Raw genomic sequence first — 16,045 nt, forward strand, 5'->3', positions numbered from 1 at the left:
GGAACCCAGTGAGCCAGAGAGAAGTGAGAGGAGTGTGCTTCTTGGGTAGATACATGCTTGTTACCTTCTGATTGGTTCTTTCAAAGAATTCTGCCTTAACATCCTTGGGATTAGTTATATGCTTCACTGCCTTGTGATTGGTTATCTGTAAGTTGCCTGACATAGCAACACCCATACATTTTTATTTTATTTATTTATTTTTTCACCCATACATTTTTAAAGCTCATGGCTCTGTCCTTCTTTCCCCAGGTAGCTGAGTTCAGTTCTAGGCCATTTTATCTGTCTCTATGGTGCAGTCAGCAAGCTGCATTCTGTCCACATTTATAAGATCCTGTTATTCTTGGACTTCCCAGTCCTACTTTCCGTTCCAATGGTCTTATTCCTGACTGCCTAGCTTCCTTCTGCCTCCTCAAGATAAAACCCATCACTAAATTTATTGTAGATGTATTCACTGATGAGGGCCAATGGGAGAATATGCCTTATTTGCCTTATTATCACACACTAAAAAAGCCCCAGAAAAAATGATTTTTCTTTTACACAAAAATGGTGAATCTTACAACCAATTTTATTTGCTTCTGACCAAATCTGGAGCCCACCTCTATGGACTGTGCAGGACTTTATGATACCCAGTTTGATACATTTCTAATCCCTGGCTTCATCTTACTGTCCTATTGTCATTTTCAGATTGTACCAGTTGCCTCATTCATTTTTTTAAAATGTATTTTTATTGATTCCAGAGAGGGAGAGGGAGATAGAAACATCAATGATGAGAATCATTGATCAACTGCTTCTTGGACGCCCCCTACTGGGTATGAGCCTGAAATCTAGGCATGCCCCCTACTGGGTATGAGCCCTTGACCAGAATTGAACTCGGGACTCTTCAGTCCGCAGGCTGACCCTCTATTCACTGAGCCAAACCAGCTAGGGCGCCTCATTAATTTTTGAAGGTGTTATGTGCTACACAGAACTCTATAAGCTGCTACCAATAGTTTTTCAAGCAAGGCAAAGAAATTGATATACTCTCCAAATTATATTATCTCTAATTTCCACACCAGTGTGCTCTTCATATAAGAGTGGCAAGTAGAAGATAAGCTATCTTCCTCCTACAGCCTGTCAGCAGGCATTCACTCATCTCTTTTTCATTACCCCCTAATAAGTACTTGCTGTCATTTTTAGCAAAAGAGGTTATGGGTGAGTTTTTTGGATTAAAAAAAAAAAAAAAAAAAAAAAAAGGCATGCTAGTGAACACGCACACATACGCACACACATTTATACACTCCCCCACCTCATGCTTACTAGTGATCAGAAAACCCATTACCTCTTAGCCAAATAATTTATAAATAGATCTCCCTTAGCTCTTTTCAAACATATATTCTTTTTGTGTTTTTCATATATTCTTTGGTGCATTTTCCTTACAAATTGTCTACATGTAATATAAATACTTCCCCATACTTTGTATTATCATGTTAGGTATCTACAAGAAAAGGGACATTTTAGAAATTAAATATAAAGTGATATGGAAAGACATTATTGTGATACATTACAATCCAAGCATTGTAATTAGCAAAGTTCCCCTGACTGTGCTTTTCCTTAGCCTAGCTGCGTCCTAGAGTTACCCACTGTTATCTGTTTGATGCACATCCTTCTAGACTATGCTTTTACAAATATATGCATGTGTCTATAGCAATATACTGGTTTCATAATGTGTGTCTGGTCTGTGTTAAATGAATGATGTGATGTACCTATTATGCTGTTTTATAACTTGCTTTTTCACTTAACAATATGGCTGGGACCAGTTTGGCTCAGTGGATAGAGCGTCGGCCTGCGGACTGAAAGGTTCCGGGTTCGATTCCGGTCAAGGGCATGTACCTTTGTTGCAGGTACATCCCCAGTAGGGGGTGTGCAAGAGGCAGCTGATCGATGATTCTCTCGCATCGATGTTTCTAACTCTCTATCCCTCTCTCTTCCTCTCTGTAAAAAATCAATGAAAATATATTTTAAAAACAAACAAACAAACAAACAAACAAAAAAACAATATGCCTCGGAGTGCTTTTCCTGCTCTAAGGGAAGAGCTCTTTTCTATGTTAACTTATACAGATAGCTGCCTCTAGCCATTAGTTTTTAGTCTTCCATACTTTTTTTTAAAGTACATTTTTTTTATGGGTTTCAGAGAGGAGGGGAGAGGGAGAGAGAAACATCAATGATGAGAATCATTGATCAGTTGCCTCCTATATGCCCTACACTGAGGATCAAGCCTGCAACTGGGGCATGTGCCCTTGACTGGAGTCGAAACTGAGACCCTTCAGTCCACAGGCCAATGCTCTATCCACCGAGCCAAACCTGTTAGGGCGATGTTTCTTTTTCAAATTTAACCCATTGGAATTAATAATTAGTCAAAGTGTGCATACATTTTTTGGGGACACCCTGTATATTTATGTCATACATATGATATATATTTCCAGGATATATTTATTTTTATAATTATATTTATTTTACATTATATTTCAGGTTATAAACTTTAAATAGATGTTGTATGTTTTATATTATTATTATTTTTATACTAGAGGCCCAGTGCACGATTAAATCATGTGGGTAGGCCTAGCTGCAATCAGGGCCATGTCCACTGCCCAGCATCACTCCTCCACCTCGTGGAGCCTGCCCCAGGAACCCCACGCTAACGGCCCCCACCCCGCGAGACTCCTTGGCCTCTTTTGCGCCTGCTCCGTGACATTCTTCTGCCTCAGTCCCCGCCCTTCGAGGGTCCTCAACATCTATACCCTGCCCTGCCACCCAGAGAGGTCCTTTGATCCCACAGCTCCCACTCCCTCAGCGCCCACTCCTTCATCTCCCTAGCCTGGCGTTCAGTCGAGCCTTTGGTCATTGTGGATATTACGGACCCTGGCTCTTTATATATATATATATATATATATATATATATATATATATATATATATATACACACACACACATACATATATATATATATATATTCTTGTGTACATTTCTATAACTTTAATTCTTGGACTTTTGAACAAATTCCTACAAATATGATATTTCAAAAAGAATTAAACTTTTCTCTAAAAGCCATTATAAATTATGCCCTATGAGAATTAAAAATAATTACATCCTTACCCTAGTCAGTTTGGCTTAGTGGATAGTGTCAGTCTGCAGACTGAAAGGTCCCAGGTCCGATTCCCAGTCAAGGATTGCAAGCTGAATCCTCAGTAGGGCGTGTGCAGGCAGCTGATCAATGATTCTCTCTCATCATTAATGTTTCTGTCTCTCTCTCCCTCTGCCTTCCTCTCTGAAATCAATAACAATTTATTTTAAAAAGATTACTTCCTGCCCTGGTTGGCATTGCTCAGTGGTTAGAGCATCAGGCTGCACACCAAAGGGTCACAGGTCCGATTCCTGGTCAAGGGCATGTACTTGGGTTACAGTTTCAGTTCCTGACCCAGTTGGGGCATGTGCAAGAGGCAACCAATAGATGGGTCTCACATCAATGTTTCTCTCTCTCCCTCCCTCCCTCCACTCCTCCCTTCTACCCTCTTTGAGCAGATCAATGGAAAAAAATATCCTCTGGTGAGGATTAACAAAAAGAAAAAAAAGTTACTTCCTTTTCCATAGTTAACATTCTAGTGACCCCTGGCTAAATCAACTTTGAAAAATAACTGTTTCGCCCTGGCCAGGTAGCTTAGTTGGTTAGAACATGCGGTTCTTTGGCTCCTTGAGTTTTTAGCAAAGGCCAGCTTGGGAGTACCCTAATTAATAACAATGTACCTACCTATATAGTTTAAGTCTAAAAAATCTGGCTCTCAAAAGAAATTTCAATCATTGTACTGTTGATATTTGGCTCTGTTGACTAATGAGTTTGCTGACCACTGGGTTAGAGCATAGTTCCAATATGCCACGGTTGTGGTTTGGTCCCTGATCAGGGCTCATACATAAATCAACCACTGAAAGCATGAACAAGTGGAATGAAAAATTGATGTTTCTCTTTTCCTCTCTCTAAAATCAATCAATGTTTGTAATAAAAAATTTTACTAACTCCTTTCTCTACATTTACCCCAATCACAATTTCCATTGTTAATAATGTAAGGACAGGGGAAAAAAAAAAAAAAGGCTTTTCTTTTTCTTTGCTGTAGCCTTCCACAGTTTATGAGAAGCACCTGGTAATTAACCCCAAAGATTGTTAGCTCCTCTGATTTAAACAGCTCCTCTGTTCAAACTACAAGACAAGATAAGCTTCTCTCAAGGCTACATTTTGCATACCCCTCCTCACTGCTGTTTTTACAACTCAGGAATAATTCCCACCAAGGAGTCTATAGTCAATGGGAAAGTTCCCTTTCCCTTCAAACAAGCCTCTTTTGAACTCTTCGTAACTTTTGCTGTAAGCATATTTTACAGGTTTGGGAAAAATACTGATAGGACAGCTCCCTAGACATCTGCAGGTCTGTATCCTGAAAAAGCAAACACTATATTTTCAAGAAAACCCCCTAATGTCTGCCCACTTTCAGCCCCAAATCCTCTTCCCTTCCTTGTCACTTAGCAACAACCAGGTCTTAAAAGGGGAGGCCCCTATTTGTTCCTTGTTGCTAAGGGGCCTATTCATTAGCAATATTTGGTCCTTTTCCTCGGTGGAAAGTAAAATAAACTCCTTCCTCTGCATCTATCTCTTCACTCAGCCAAACCCTAACAAATAATGCATCATAAAACTCCTAAAAAAAAACTGTACATATATGCAAACATATGTATATTCTTTTCCTAAAAGGGATACTGACACTATTTTTACTATTCTGTTCCTTGCTTTATTCTTGTAAAGAAATTTAAATTTCTTTCAAAATTTTGATATTCTAAAATTGAATTGGGTTCCTAATATGAGCTGCATTCCATGACTGATTTTTGAGAAAGGATATATCAGGAAAGCAGGGGTCATGGAGAAAGCCTCCCAACAAGTTAATAATCTGGAAGATTTAAAAATATATGAAAATTACTCTAATATTCATCCATTCATCTATATGATGGATGAAAAATGTATTTATACATTGATTACAGAACACAAGGGATGTTCTCCTTAAGGTGTTCTAGTCAAGAACCAGACATGACAGTTATTAGGAGGTTTTACTTACTTGCAGCAAGTAAAGGAGACGGATTCACATCCAAAGCTCTGTCTCCAGGAAGGAAGGCTTAGCCCTTATACTATATATACTACTTGATTAACTACACACTGATTTCTTCTTTGAAGTTGACTACGCTTACTGGTTGCGTTCTTCTCAAGCTCCTCCCGTTTACAGCAGCTTCTGCAAAATACTGTGCTACATTTTAACAGTTAGCAAGAAGAGCTTTAAAACCTTTGTCCTAACAATTTCATCCATTCATTCAACTGAGGCTGTGGGAATGGAACCATGACCTCCTGGTTCATAGGTCAGAAGCTCAACCACTGATCCACAGAGGCTGGGCAAGATGCATCCTTTTGTAATTGTTCAGTGGGGGTTCTGGAAGAGCTCCACAGAAGGAAAACACACAGCTAGAATGTGCCCTTTGGTCTTTTCCCGGTTGTGGCTGCCTGCTGCCTGCAAGGTCGACGTGATGGCTGGAATTCCAGCATTTGTTGAAGACCATATGGATGCTAGAAAAGAAAGGAAGATCCCTGATTTCTATCCCATGAAGCCACCATGGCTTCATAGCTTCAGTCTGGACTACATACCTTTGAATTTTCTTACTAAAAGAAAATAAACCTTAATGTGGTTAAGCCATTGTAACAATCCCTAACTGAACAAATGGCAAGTCCTACTAAAGTTCTTTTCTCATGTAAGGATTTGTGTGGAAGGGGCTAGAAGACACTGTCTTTGGAATTTCTTTAATTGCAAGAAATACCAAGTCATATGCAGCTGCAAAATTTAGGGCAATCTCAGAATTTGCTAGAAATCATTGCTTTGTAAGGAATAAAATGTTATTCAAATATTTTCCTAAGATTTTAGGTTTCAGAATGTGTAGTCACTGAATTGTCATGAGCTATCAAATATGAATCTGAGATTAGAAATGTCATAAGGACCAAGCTGAATTCTTTCAGTGATCTACTATTAGTGTTGTAATTAAATAGTACAACATACATCAACTAAACCCCCACAATCTAACAAATAACATAGAGGATTAATGGAATAGTTTCAGGAATACTTTAAAACATTTTATTTATTTACAATAATTAATTAATTAATTTTTTTACAGAGAGGAAGGAAGAGGGATAGAGTTAGAAACATCGATCAGCTGCCTCCTGCACACACCCTACAGAGTATGTGCCAGCAACCAAGGTACATGGCCCTTGACCGGAATCGAACCTGGGACCCTTGAGTCCATAGGCCCATGCTCTATCCACTGAGCCAAACTGGTTAGGGCAGGAATACTTTAACTTTTACCTATTTGATTTTAGAGAGAGAGGAAGAGAGAGAAACAGTGATTTATGGTTCTACTTGTTCATTCATTGGTTGATTCTTATATGTGCACTGACCGGGGATGAAACCTGCAATGTTGGCATATTGGAACAACGTTCTAACCAGTTGAGCTACCTGGCCGGGGCTCAAGAATACTTTAAAAAGTAATAAAAATTGGGAAGAATTATGCATACAAAGTGATCCAATATTTATTAATAAACTATTGAGGATGTTAGGCATTTTTTCATCATCTTAACTTCCCAAACTCTTCTAACTCACAAACATTACATTTTATACTTAGGCTTAGAGAGGCTGACTTTGTTAATGTCACAGGAGTAGTAGATAAAGTCATTATTTCAATCTAGGGTGTGTTGACTCTCACGTCAGTACTTTTTTTCACTGTGGCTATTTTTATAAAAACCTGAAGAAACATTTTTAACTGGACATAAAACTGGAGAGGAGTAGAGGGAGTAAATAGTTGAGGGTACTTATGGGGGAATATTTCTAAATATGAAATGTTAAAGCTGAGGAAAATAAATTGTGCTATGCCTGGGATAATAATTTGTTCCATTTACACATCCCACAAAAGAAAAAAAAATCAAGAGCTTTGAGAGATCCTCCATGGACCATCTGTCAGAAGATGTCCACTTTTCAGAACCTCTTCAACCCATTTTTGCTTCCTCTCAGTTACCCAGTGCAGCCCAGGGGCCCATCTTGGGGTGGGGGAAGGTGTTCCCATTGCCTGGCTCTTTTCCATTTTGATTCCTCCATTATCTCATTAAAAAAAATTTTTTTAAATTATGATATCACATAATCGTCCTCATCCCCCTATTCCCATCCCAAACCCTTCCCCACATATGCACCACCCCCCCCACCCCACCCCACCCCCCCCGTTGTCCATGACCCATATGCATGCACACAAGTCCTTTGGTTGATCTCTCCCCCTTACCCCCACCCTCCCATACTTTCCCTCTGAGATTTGAGAGTCTGATCCCTGCTTCTCCTTCTCTGGGTCTGTTTTTGTTCATCAGTTTACGTGGTTCATTATCATTATCTCATTTGAGAAGTTAGGGAATAGGGAAACTGAGACCAATAAACAGCAGTTTGCAGTCACCTAGTAAATCCCTAAACCAGGAAGACTGGAGTATGTGGTTTTCACTTCTCCCCATCAGAGGATAAATAGCTTAAATTGCCCTACTAAACAGAAATCCAATTAGTGCCATTTGCTGACCACACCCAAGGACAGAGGACTTTAAGAGAATAAACCTCATTTTGGTGCATCAGCATAAAACCTGAATACTTGTATTCTACTGAGATCTTCCCCTAAACACCCCGCCTTTAAAACTCCACAAAACGAAGGCCCAGCACACACCTGCACCTCTCCCACAGGCATGCATCTCCTAAACTCCAAGGGACCCCACAAGGTCAACGCTAGTCCATCCTGGCCCTGTCCCCCACCGGCCTTTTCTCTGGCTTCTGAGCAAAGCAGTCCAGCCAAGGCCTATTTCCCAGCCCTCTCTTGTTTCACTGTCCCCAGCTTTCATAAACGTCCCCCAAATTCACCTGGACTCCTACTGTGAAAGTCTAGAACCCCCACACCTCCAGGCTGGGCCTTGGCAGACCTGCTCTGGCCAGGTCCCCTTTCAGGCAACAATGGCTCTGTCCTGGGCCCTACATCTTCACAGAGTTACTCTCTCTTTGTAAAATGCTTTATTAATTGGATTTAGGAAAAATACTTGGTTATAATGGCCTGATTCTTTGACTTACTAGAATAAACTTTTCTGAGATTGAGACTAGATTTAACTTGTTCACAATCAGGACTGTTGTGGGGTCCAACCCTGGGTTCAAAATAAGACCTCCGGAGGCTAATGATTAAAAAAAGCAGGCAAGTATTTATTGAAAAACTGGCCAGGACGGCAGCGAGAGTACCACAAGCAGGTGGAGTCCACACGACCACACAGTTCCAGTCTTTTTTAAAGGTTCAAACCACAGGAATTTTTCTTTGTTCTAAATTCTAAAGGCTGGGAACATTGGAATGTGGCCCTATTTTGCCAATAATACAGAAGCAGAACTCAGCGGTTAATCTCTAAAGGTTATCTATAGTTTCTACCCCTGAAGCTATTGAGTCAGTGGAAATCAATCTCCTGTAACTACCCTATAGTTTAAGCAAGTAATCGAAGGTTGAAGTCAGATAGCAGGGTTAAAATTCAAACAGCAGTTTTTACCCAAGTATGATTGCTACCATATTTCAAGGACCTCTGTGCTTTGCCTCTAACCTCAGTAGTTTTCAACGTGGCTGTCTTTGTGAAATATGAAACAATATTTTTAATTGAACAGAAAACCAGAGAGAAGAGCATAAAGACATTTGGAGTGGAAGAGCTCTCAGGTTTCATACAGGCTTGAGCCCCCCAGCAGGGAAGTTCGGGTTTTTGGCAGCCAGTGTCTGGGTCTAAAGTCCAAGTAACTCTTGGGCAGCTGGGAAACTCCCTATCTTTGTGTTTAACCCTCTGGACCTGGGATATAATTTCAACTTCATCTCCAGAGACAACGTGCTCTTCTCTCAGTAAAGGATGTAACTCAAGACCGATTCCAGAACGGAAAGGGCTCTACCTTGCCTGCCTTAGGAACCCGCCAGCTTTCAAACTGTGAAAACTCCCCTGACACCCTCCTCCCTGGTTTCCAAAGACCCTGACCCTCCTCCACTCCACCCTCCCTCCCCCCGTTACTCCCAGGGAGGGACTCGCACTACCTGGACCGGCAGGGCCCCGGGCCCAACGCTCAGACGCTCCCCGAAGCCCGCGGCGGTCCGAAGCCCGGTCAAAAGCCCCACCCTGCCCCCCTCAAACTCGAGGACGGCCTCGTGGTCTCCCCAGGCCTCACGGACCCGACCCTCGGACCACGACAAGTTCCCCTTCTACAGAGCGGGGCCAGCAGGTACCTGGAAACCTGACAAAACGGAGGGAGCCGCGCGGGGCGGAGCTTGAGAGACGTCCTCTGAGCCCCACCCAGGGGCGGCCCCAGTTCCCCGCGTTCCTCCGGTTCCCCCTCCTTACTGCCCCCCCCCCCCCGGCGCTCCCCACCCCTCCCTTCACCACTTCCGCCCCAGAGCCGCTGGGCGCCGCACTGCGTCCCCAGGCCAAGTCCCCGGATGCTCGCCTCCCGCCTCCCTCCCCACCTCGGCCCCGCCGTGGCCCCGCCCCACGCCGCTCTGCGTGCCACGTCACCGCTTCCGGCGCTTCCGGGGGCGCAGCGGGCGATGACGTAGGGGGACTTGCCCTCTATATGAGGTTGGGGAGCGGCTGAGTCGGCCTTTTCCGCCCGCTCCTCCCTCCCCCCGAGCGCCGCTCCGGCTGCACCGCGCTCGCGCCGAGCTCCGTGCTCCTGCCCAAGGCAGCGCCGCCGTCTCCTCCCAGCCGCCATCATGATCATCTACCGGGACCTCATCAGCCGTGAGTCCTGCTTGCTTCCCCCCGCTGCCGCGCAGGGGCGGGGGCGCGGGTGGGGGAGCGGGAGCCGCGCCGTCCGGGGCCTAGTGGCCGCCGGCGGCCTCCCTGGGGCGGGGAGGGCCGGTGCCCGGGGCGCGCGCCGGGTCTGGGGCGCCCGGGAGGGTGCGGACCGCGTGCGGACCGCCAGCGCGGGAAATGGCGCCGGCGCCGGGCCCCCGGGCGCATCGTGACGGCGGGTTTGTGTGTCCGAGCAGACGATGAGATGTTCTCCGACATCTACAAGATCCGGGAGATCGCAGACGGGCTGTGCCTGGAGGTAGAGGGGAAGGTGAGTAGTCGGGCCGCGGCTGCCGGGAGGCGAGGCTGGGCAAGCTCGGGTTTCCGCCGCTCCCCCGCCCGAGATTGTGCAATTCTCCTCTCTGCCTCCTGGCGGAGGAGACTCTTTCCGGGCCCGGGTTTTTCTAGAAAAGCGGAGGCGGAGCTGAGTCTGGAAATAGAAATAGGTAACGCCGCCTGGGCGCCCATCCTCCCCGCGGCCTGGTCGGGGCAGGTTGTCTGCGGTTTGGGATCACCAAGCCCTGGAGTGCTTGCCCTTTGCTAGGTCATCAACTTGGGAACCCACAGAAACTTGCAGTTGGTTGTAATAACCCCATTTTCATTCCAACCAACAAAGTTCTTGAGTTGAGGTGTTTCAGGAATGGAGGGGTCACAAATTTCCCCCAAAAATGTCTTCGTTATTAACAGCAAGAAACAAGAACATCTGGTGAGAGGGTGATGGATACATGAATTGCTGGCATATGAAACTTTTTGGATGCGTTTACAATCAAGAATGTCTTTTGAAACCAAACTATTATTTCTTGTGCAGATGGTCAGTAGGACAGAGGGTAACATTGATGACTCGCTTATTGGTGGAAATGCCTCCGCTGAAGGCCCTGAGGGCGAAGGGACCGAAAGCACAGTAGTCACTGGCGTTGACATTGTCATGAACCATCACTTGCAGGAAACCAGCTTCACAAAAGAAGCCTACAAGAAGTACATCAAAGATTACATGAAATCGTAAGTGGTATTGGCACTCCCAGCTAGTCTCTGGAATCTTACAAGATTTAGAGGTGGGGATAAATACATTTTTTTATTGATTTCAGGGAGAAAGAGAAACATTAACGATGAGAGAGAATCATTGATTGGTTGTCTTCACAGCCACTACTGGGGGTGGAGCAGGCAACCTGGGCATTAAACCAGAGGTCCTTAGGTGGATGCTCAGCCACTGAGCCACACTGGCAGGGCATGGATTGGCTAAATTTGAGATTCTTCAGCAGCAGGCATACTTATAGGTGTGAGGTGGTATTACTTTTTTTGTTAATCCTCAGAGAGGGAGGAAGGAAGAAGAGAGAAACTGGTTGGCAAGAGGTGTTATTGGTGGCTTCCCATATAAGTAAACTAACTGAGCATACTAAAGCAAGTGGTATGCTTTTAGCCTTTTAGAATAGTACTGTTGTGATATGTCCAGTGAACTAGTTATTTTACTGTTCTCAGTGCTTTTGTTTTTCTTTGGGATTTACTTAAGTTATTTTGCTCAGAAGTCAGTACTTTAACCTATTAATGAAATATTGTTTTAGAATCAAAGGGAAGCTTGAAGAACAGAGACCAGAAAGAGTAAAGCCTTTTATGACAGGGGCTGCAGAACAAATCAAGCACATCCTTGCCAATTTCAAAAACTACCAGGTAAATTGATGCCTTAAATATTTGGTGCAAGTCTTTGTAGTTAACTTGTGGGCTTTTGAGCAGTTTGAGTACTTCATAGATTCAATTCCAATAGTACAGGCTGTAGAAAGAAGCTTTCCCTGTTCCCCAAGTGTGTTTCCAGATCTTGTCTTCTGATTACAGAATCTCATTCCTACCTAGATGGCATTTATTATTTCTTTCATAAGTTGTTTTATTAACCTCCTAGGTGACCTTCCAGTGTTCCCTTTAAAATTCGGCGTGTTTCATTGCAACTGGAGTTTTGTCTGTATTGGGGAACTTCAGTGACTTCTAAGACTTAACAGTCTGGTTGATATTTCTGTCTTGGACACATTCACATTGACCATAAGAGTCTTTCACCATATGATGAGCTTTCTCATTCACAGCATTATGGTCTTGTCCTTGACTTTGTACACAGGCTTACAGGGTTTGAGATTTGTATGTTCATAAATATAAAGTAATGTGAGAGTAAGTTTCTAGGAAACCTTGAGTATTCCTGTATTTCTCTGTATTAGTGCTTTAGTCAGGTGACCAATGTTTGATTAGTGAGCATTTTCTTCATAGGCATCAGAACCTGTCTGCTGACCTTCTCAAATCATGTTGGTGTGGGTCATTTCAGTTTGTTTTGATAAGGCACATCTGTATATAATGGTCTAACTAGATGTTTGTTTTTGCTTCCTAAGTTCTTTATTGGTGAAAACATGAATCCAGATGGCATGGTTGCTCTGCTGGACTACCGTGAGGATGGTGTGACCCCATATATGATTTTCTTTAAAGATGGTTTAGAAATGGAAAAATGTGTAAGTATACAGAAGTGGGTCAAAATTATGTAAAAATGGAGACATTTTAGCTGTGATTCCTATTTCATGTTACTGAGTTAGAGTGCAGTCTGTAGCAGTCCTTTATTTTTAACACCAAATTTCTTTATTTTTATTTATTTTGTTTAGTCCTCACCCAAGGATATTTTTTCATTGATTTTTTAGAGTGAAAAGGAGTGGGAAAGACAACATCTGAGTGAAGGGAGACAGTTCGATTGGTTGCCACCCATAGATGCACCAAAATCAAACCCGGACCCTGCCGGGGGCTCTAGCCATGGAGCCAAACCGGGTAGTCCTTTTAAAATGTGGGGACATGTCTCTCTCTCCAGGGATTTAAAGAGGGCTTCATATAAAAGAATTTTATGGTGTGGAATCTTTGTCATCTAAAGAAAATATATCGAAATTCTTTTAATTGGAGTTTGCTGAGATAATTGGCTGTTAATCATTGAAAGTATTGATGTTACTAGCGTTCAGTAAATTCTGATACGCAAATTGCTTTAATAAAATGAAAAGAATGCTATGCCCAGGAGCTACTGGAGTAATACAGAAGTGAAGGCATTGTTATGATTATCTTCACCTTGTAAATTAGGAACAAGGTGAAGTTAAAGCTATATTAAACAAGTTTAGAAGCAATAAGACAGCATCTTAGAGCAGACTGGCCGCAGGAATTACTCAGATTATCTGAGGGTTTGAAGGTAAGTGTGTGCGGGACTTTATTAAAAATGTGTACTTTCTGAAAACTGCTACTTCTGATTTGCTAAGGATGGTTCTGCATCCACTGATAGACCTTGAACAACCTGTTGTTCTTATGGTTTGCACTGGGATGCGAAAGAAAAGTATCCCTGCGCTTTCTGTCTGTCTTTGTGGCGGCCCAGATTGAATAAGGGACTACATTTGCAGCCTAGAAATGTTAAGTGCTTTCCTATTGGGAAAGGTGCTAATACAATTTCTCTTGTTTTCGCAGTAACAAATTGGGCAGTTTGGCTCTATCACCTGTCACCGTAACTGGCTGCTGCTTTTCATCCACACCAAGCCTAGGACAGATGGGACTGATGTCATCTTGAGCTCTTCGTTTATTTTGACCTTGATTCATTTGGAGCGGAGGCATTGTTTTTAAGAAAGAAACATGTCATGTAGGTTGTCTAAAAATAAAATGCATTTAAATTCATTTGAGAGAATGCTTCTTAGTTTAATACATTTTAAAATCTATCCTGTGTAGTGTTCCTGGAGAAGCTAGAGCCTGGTTGTAGACCACTACTATAAAGCGTATAGACTGTCTTCAGATAACTTCTACAGTGGAAACTGCTTCTGAGACTGGAGGAAAAATCCCAAGAATCAAAAGTCTTAATTCTGAGTTACAGTAAAGGGAGAGACCATGCTCACAGCAGAGCCAACATTTGAAGTGGATTCCTTAGACATTTCATCACCTACAAACAGAAGTAGTTAACTGGAAGAGATTACCTAAAGAATAAAGAGACTAATACAGCCGGAAGCAAAGTATTGTCTGAGCTTATTTATCATGTCAAGTTAGAACCAAGTTCTGTAGAAATCTAGGTCTCTGGAATTGTAAGATTTCATGAAATGGGGTTGGCAAATTTTGTGTGACTTTAAGGTGGCTGTTTGTAAATGGGAAAAGTCAGTATAGCTTATAGGATACTAGAGGCCCATGCATCTCCTGGTGACAGGTCATTCTGGCCACTGGCTTTTTATTAGATAGATGAGGTCTAATTTGCTGTTCAGCTTTATCAGGACATTGCCATAATCACTTGTTTATAGATTTGCTTTGGGCACTGCAAGAGCAAAGATGGGTGGCAGACCTATGTGACTATTGGCAGGAAAGGTTTGCTGGCCCCTACTTTTAAAGGTGGGGTTATAGGTGGGATGTGGGTTGGCTGATGAGTAGAGGAAAAAGGAACTTGACCAGGCTGTGGGTTTGGGATAAAAATGCATCTGATCTGGAGCAGTTAACTCTGTTAAGGTTGCAGTGCAGATGGAGGAAGAAAGGCTCTTACACTTTTTGATTATGGTCTCCATGGTTGAATGGGGGAATAGATGAAAAAGCATGCAGTTTTTACAGTTCAGGAGTTACTTTGTCAACAATTAGTCTGTTTTACTCCAAAGGAAAATGTAAGTTCAGGAGAAGCTGGAAAATTCCCCTACATCGGTGGCAGGCAAACTGCAGCTCTTTGGCCCCTTGTGTGTGCTAACGCCACTTCACAGACTTGCCCAGGCCGAAAACCGACTTCTGCCTGTGGGCCTTGAAGTTTCTATTACACTGTACATGTGTGGCTGCACATGATGTTTTGTGAAAGTCGCATGTGACTCAGGAGCTGTGGTTTGTGGATCACTGCCCTACACCTTTTCCTTAGGTTAAAACAACCTGAGCCAGTGTTGTGTGTGTGTGTTTTTTTTTTTTTTTTTTTTTTTTAAGCCTAAAATCCAGTGATTTGGCAATCAAATTTGCCCTGGTGGCATCAAAGAAGTGTGTGTGGATCACAATTTGAGATATGTTAATTGGATTGACAAGGCCTACTGGTAATGAAGCAAACCAAATAACTGGCAACTGGTTGATTTCTGACATTAAAATGTAGCAAGTGACACTGGATGAGGGCGCCACTCTGAAACACTAGTGGAGAGAGAAATTTCAGGTCTGCCCCCTAGTGGTCAAAGATGACAACTTTAGTAGAGGTCTGGTGTCAACAGCTAGCTATGGAAAAGTGGAAAGACAAGAACAGCAATGCAAAGACTGGGTAGGAAGTGAAGAATTCAGGTAGTTGGCTGAGAAGGCTATTCTCAGTCGTGTGCACTTTGTATACATTAGAAGGTTATTTTCTCATTGATATGTAGTACAGGGATGTTGCTAGTGATGTTTGGGGATAGGCTGTTAGTGTATGGAGAAAGGACTGGTTTTTACAGTTGTCTAGGAAATCCTTTGTAATACACTTGAGGGCAAGCATTCCAGGTAAATAGCAAATGTAATCTGAAGTGGAGTGTGTTTGACATGTTCTGGGGATAAGGTGGCCAGTTTGTTGGACATAAGGGGGCAGAAGAAGAGTTACAGAGAAGTGAGTAGTCAGGGAAAGAAATCAGATGATGCAGGAAAGCCACAGACATGGCTTTGAGAAGAAGGGTGACATGATCTGACCTGAAAGACCATTTTATGGCTGCTGAGTAGTAGGTAAAAGCAGAAAACAAGGGTATATCAAGACTATATATATATATATATATATATATATATATATATATATATATACACACAATATATATATCTTTTAAATACATTTTTATTGATCAGAGGGGTGGAGAGAGAAACATCAATGATGAGAATCATTGATCAGCTGCCTCCTGCACACCCCACACTAGAGATTGAGCCCACAACCTGGGCATGTGCCCTGACCAGGAATTGAATCGTGACCTGTTTCGTAGGTCAACGCTGAACCACTGAACCATGCCAGCCAGGCAAGATTTTTAGGTGAGGTGCTAATAGTTTCCTCTGCAGTGGTAGTTGTGGAAGTCCTTGGAAATTAAGGAGAACAGAATATTCCCATGTGTTGAATGAGGAGGGAGAGCACCCGGAAGAAGATAAACATTTGGATGGGGATGAGAAACC

The 16,045-nt window shown here is 42.9% G+C and overlaps 1 protein-coding gene and 1 non-coding gene across 3 annotated transcripts; both read left to right on the forward strand.

Annotated features, from left to right (window-relative positions):
• The first annotated feature begins 9,717 nt into the window (after positions 1–9,717).
• TPT1 (tumor protein, translationally-controlled 1) lies at positions 9,718–13,761 on the forward strand. Of its 2 annotated transcripts, XR_004991093.2 has the most exons (7): positions 9,718–9,880; positions 10,132–10,205; positions 10,743–10,933; positions 11,494–11,599; positions 12,301–12,417; positions 13,400–13,568; positions 13,655–13,761. XR_004991093.2 is itself a non-coding variant. In XM_036456183.2 (6 exons), exons 1-6 carry the CDS (start codon positions 9,853–9,855, stop codon positions 13,400–13,402), a joined length of 519 nt encoding a protein of 172 aa, XP_036312076.1. In that variant the 5' UTR covers positions 9,718–9,852; the 3' UTR covers positions 13,403–13,761. The 2 variants fall into 2 exon arrangements, 1 of the variants encoding a protein (XP_036312076.1); XM_036456183.2 differs by having other exon boundaries at positions 13,400–13,761.
• Positions 13,205–13,331, forward strand: LOC118731046. The gene has a single exon (XR_004991748.1). It is a non-coding gene; the product is annotated as a small nucleolar RNA SNORA31 (small nucleolar RNA).
• Positions 13,762–16,045: the final 2,284 nt, after the last annotated feature.

This window comes from Pipistrellus kuhlii, unplaced genomic scaffold (genome assembly GCF_014108245.1).
Source record: "Pipistrellus kuhlii isolate mPipKuh1 unplaced genomic scaffold, mPipKuh1.p scaffold_m20_p_3, whole genome shotgun sequence".
NCBI lineage: Eukaryota > Metazoa > Chordata > Mammalia > Chiroptera > Vespertilionidae > Pipistrellus > Pipistrellus kuhlii.